At 57.2% G+C, this 3,942-nt stretch overlaps 1 protein-coding gene across 1 annotated transcript in view; it reads left to right on the top strand.

The window, feature by feature from the left end:
* Nucleotides 1–1,563: 1,563 nt before the first annotated feature.
* The window catches only part of LOC104407618 (ephrin type-B receptor 3-like), a 14,041-nt gene continuing 11,662 nt past the window's right edge, over nucleotides 1,564–3,942 (top strand). Inside the window, 3 exon segments of the mRNA XM_010016943.1 lie at nucleotides 1,564–1,592; nucleotides 1,864–1,960; nucleotides 2,319–2,991. Of these exon segments, the coding sequence (XP_010015245.1) occupies nucleotides 1,564–1,592; nucleotides 1,864–1,960; nucleotides 2,319–2,991 (799 nt within the window).

Here is a 3,942-nt window from a genome sequence, read left to right as displayed (position 1 = left end):
GTGCCCTGCCTCTCGGTGTCCTTTTTGCAAGTGCCCCTGCATTACTTGCTTGGCAGAGGGCTCCTTCCTTCTCTCCCTTTGTTTTTGCTGGATGCCCCTAGTTTGTGTTCTTGAGAAACAGCCAATAACCATTGCCCAATAACCACCTCTGTACTCCTCCTATCTGCAAACAATAGCTGGTGTTGGTTTGTCCTTCCTATTATAGATGCTGCCTCCCTGACCCTCTCCTGGCTTAGGACCTGGCACCGAGAGGGGTTTTCCTCACTGTCCACAGTGCCATGTCTGCTGCCAGTGCCGCCAGCCTGCAATGTGACTGCATTTGTGTTTGCTCCAGGCGAAGAGCCTGGGCAAGAGGCAGACTTACCAGCCAGGCTGGGATCCTGGCGAACAGTGAGGCAGGCTGGGGAGCCCACATGTCCCCAGCTGTGCTTGTTTATCTGTCCTGTGGTGGCACTCGCAGCCCATGCTCCTGGCCCAGCTTTGCGTGCTGGCACGGCAGCTGCTGGTGGGTCTCCCCGGGCTGGGACAAGGGAGGAAGGTGTTTCTCTCCAGCCAGGCTTCATCCAAAACCCATATTTCCTTCCTCCCCTGTGCTTCCTCCCTGGCTGGGTCAGCCTGTGGTTTTCCTGGGGTGGAAGGAAAGAAGCTGAAACTGCCTCTCGTTCCTTGGGCCAAGCCTAGGTGGCCGGCACAGCTGGGCTACCCCAGCACATCCTGTGCCCCAGGTATGGAGATGGAGCAGCTCCCAGCTGCTGAAGAGCCATGGCTGCCTATTCTGCATCTCGGGATTGGGTGGGCTGAGGGATGGACTGAGGGACAGCCCTTGAGCTGTTTAGAATCTGGGACGGGGCCATCCCTGCAGCCCAGGAGGGGAATGCCTTTAGCCGGGAGGCATTTTGGAGCTGGTCTTGGTCCCTGCTTGGGGCACACACCGAAGTCCCTCTGAGCACATTGAGGTCTCCAGGGGGCTGTTTCCCAGCTCTGCCATTTACATCCCCTTACCCTAAAAAAAACCCTAGGCGGGAGAGGTTCCAGGGAACTCCAGGGGTGCCTGCTCCCCTCTCAACAGCCTATGGGGCTATGCCTGGAGTGGGGGTCACAGAACCAGCAGCCCACAGAGGGGCCATTGGCACTGGAGCATGTCGTTGTCCTCCATCGTTGCATTTCATTCCCGGTTTTCTGCGTGGTGCTTGCACGGAGCTGCGTGGCTCTGCCCGGGATTAGCGACAGCTGCCTGCAATTGCAGCTCTTCCCAGACAAGCGTCTCTCTCCCCCAAGGCTGGGGCTGGGGCTGTTTGGGGAATGCTGCCGGGGTGGTTTGTCTTGTAGTCTGCTCCAGGAATGTTGGCCAGACGGTCAAATTCTTCTCCCCTCTTGTAAAATGAGTGATGTGGGGCGTCTCTGGGAGAGCAGCCTGCCAGTCCCTCCTCCTCTGGATAAACCTGCCTGGCCCGCACCGCCCTGTCATGGGAACGGGCCCTTTCAACCCCAGCCACAGTAAATACAGGCCCTGCCAAAGCAGAGGGGGAGGGTGCAGATGGGGGTGTCCAGTCTCATCCCCCCATGCTGGCCAAGAGGCATGGCGCTGCACTGGTGGCCGAGATGGCACCCCATCCCTGTCCCCACCTGGCCAGCTCCTCGTCATGCTGCTTCCGTGCTCCAGCACAGCTCTCCAGGGACGCCTCGCTCTTCCTGTTCTCCTGACGGGAGAAGAAAAATCTGGAGTCTGTCTGTGCCGCTCCCCCTCCTCCCACCACGTCTCACCCCCCAAGTTGCTGTTTTTCGCAGAAATGTCAGGCTCGGCTCTCCTCTCCCCCACTCCTCCTGGGTTTTTTTCCCATCTAATTTTGGCTTTCATCTCCAATTACTTCTTTCTCTCCTCCCTCTCTCTCCAGAGACCCTGATGGACACGAAGTGGGTGACCTCTGAGTTGGCATGGACAACTCATCCAGAGACAGGGGTAAGTGTGGAGCCAGCCCCAGTCCTGACCTCTAAGGGGCACAGCTGGACCTAGCCTCACAGGAATCAGGGCAGCTCAACAGTGCCTTTGCAGAGCTGGCTGCATCTTCCCCCTTCCCTGCCATGCTTATCCTCTCATCTCATGAAACCGTGTCCTCTGACTCTGTGCTGGCAGAGCGGGAGCACTGTGGTCCCTGGTCCAGGTTGCTCTTTGTCACCTTGATGACCAGGAGGCTGGCCAGCCACCACTCTTCCCTGTTACCTGTTGCCTGTTCCCCCCAACCCCACGCCATTTGCAGTGCATCCATGGCACTGATCTCCCCAGCTGGAGGTCTAACCCACTCCCCTCTCACTTGCAGTGGGAAGAAGTCAGTGGTTACGACGAGGCCATGAACCCGATCCGCACATACCAGGTGTGCAATGTGCGGGAGGCCAACCAGAACAACTGGCTTCGCACCAAGTTCATCCAGCGCCAGGATGTCCAGCGTGTCTACGTGGAGCTGAAGTTCACCGTGCGGGACTGCAACAGCATCCCCAACATCCCTGGCTCCTGCAAAGAGACTTTCAACCTCTTCTATTATGAATCGGATACAGATTCTGCCTCTGCAAACAGCCCTTTCTGGATGGAGAACCCCTATATCAAAGTGGATACAATTGCCCCAGATGAGAGCTTCTCCAAGCTGGAATCTGGCCGTGTGAACACCAAGGTGCGCAGTTTTGGCCCTCTCTCCAAGAATGGCTTTTACCTTGCCTTCCAAGACCTGGGAGCCTGCATGTCCCTCATCTCTGTCCGGGCTTTCTACAAGAAATGTTCCAACACCATTGCTGGCTTTGCTATCTTCCCGGAGACTTTAACAGGAGCCGAGCCCACTTCTCTGGTCATTGCGCCAGGCACCTGCATCCCCAATGCGGTGGAGGTGTCTGTACCCCTGAAGCTGTACTGCAATGGCGACGGCGAGTGGATGGTACCCGTGGGAGCGTGTACGTGTGCCGCTGGATATGAGCCGACCATGAAGGATACCCAGTGCCAAGGTATGTGTGTGGCAGAGTCACCATGGCTCTTGTCCACACAGATGTGTTGGTGCAGAAGAGGCGGTTTTGCGTTGAGCTCAGTCTGTTTTCAGAGGCTTGGGGCTGGGCAGGCTCCCTGAGGAGGGAGCAGGCTGGTATCTCAGAGGACTGGTCTGCAGTTTGACTCAGCATTTGGAAGCCTTAAAGCTTTCATGGTTTGGACTGCCACGGTGTCTGCTGTGACACACTGGTAGCATTCCCCAGTGCTGTCCTCTGAGGTGCTCGTGGCTGGGGCAAGTGATTGTTCCTGGCAAGCATGATTTCATGCTGCTTGTGCGGAGGTGCTCAGAAATGCCGGTGGTGAGCAGGGCCCCGCTGCGCTGGCTGCGGGAGAAGCCATGTGAATGCATGTTCTCCTGCCAGCACTGAGCACTTGCTGTGGGGAGGATGGTGAGTGGCACAAAGACAAGGGGGCCAAAGCTCCCTGTCCCTGCTCAGAGGGGAGAGAAAAGCAGCCTGCACGTGGAGGTACTTGCAATGTAGAGTCATCCTGGGCAGCAGGATAGTCCTGTGCAGGTACTGCAGCTGCCATGCTCTCTCATGGTGGCTTTGATGTTGCTGTTTCACCCCAGGTTGGGTGTGTTGGTAAGGAAAAATCTGCCCAGGTGGATGTTGCTCTCCTTTGGGATGATTCTGTCCTTGGAAGCAGTCTCTGGTACGCAGGACCCTGCCCTGGGGTGGCTGGGGTTTAGGGCAGAAAGGATAGTCCTGTGCAGGTACTGCAGCTGCCATGCTCTCTCATGGTGGCTTTGATGTTGCTGTTTCACCCCAGGTTGGGTGTGTTGGTAAGGAAAAATCTGCCCAGGTGGATGTTGCTCTCCTTTGGGATGATTCTGTCCTTGGAAGCAGTCTCTGGTACGCAGGACCCTGCCCTGGGGTGGCTGGGGTTTAGGGCAGAAAGGGCGCTGCTCC

The sequence above is a fragment of the Nestor notabilis genome, unplaced genomic scaffold (assembly GCF_000696875.1).
Source record: "Nestor notabilis isolate BGI_N333 unplaced genomic scaffold, ASM69687v1 scaffold19186, whole genome shotgun sequence".
NCBI classification, from domain to species: Eukaryota; Metazoa; Chordata; class Aves; order Psittaciformes; family Psittacidae; genus Nestor; species Nestor notabilis.
The sequence above is the reverse complement of the archived record's forward strand: the minus strand, read 5'-3'. Positions and strand labels throughout refer to the sequence as shown.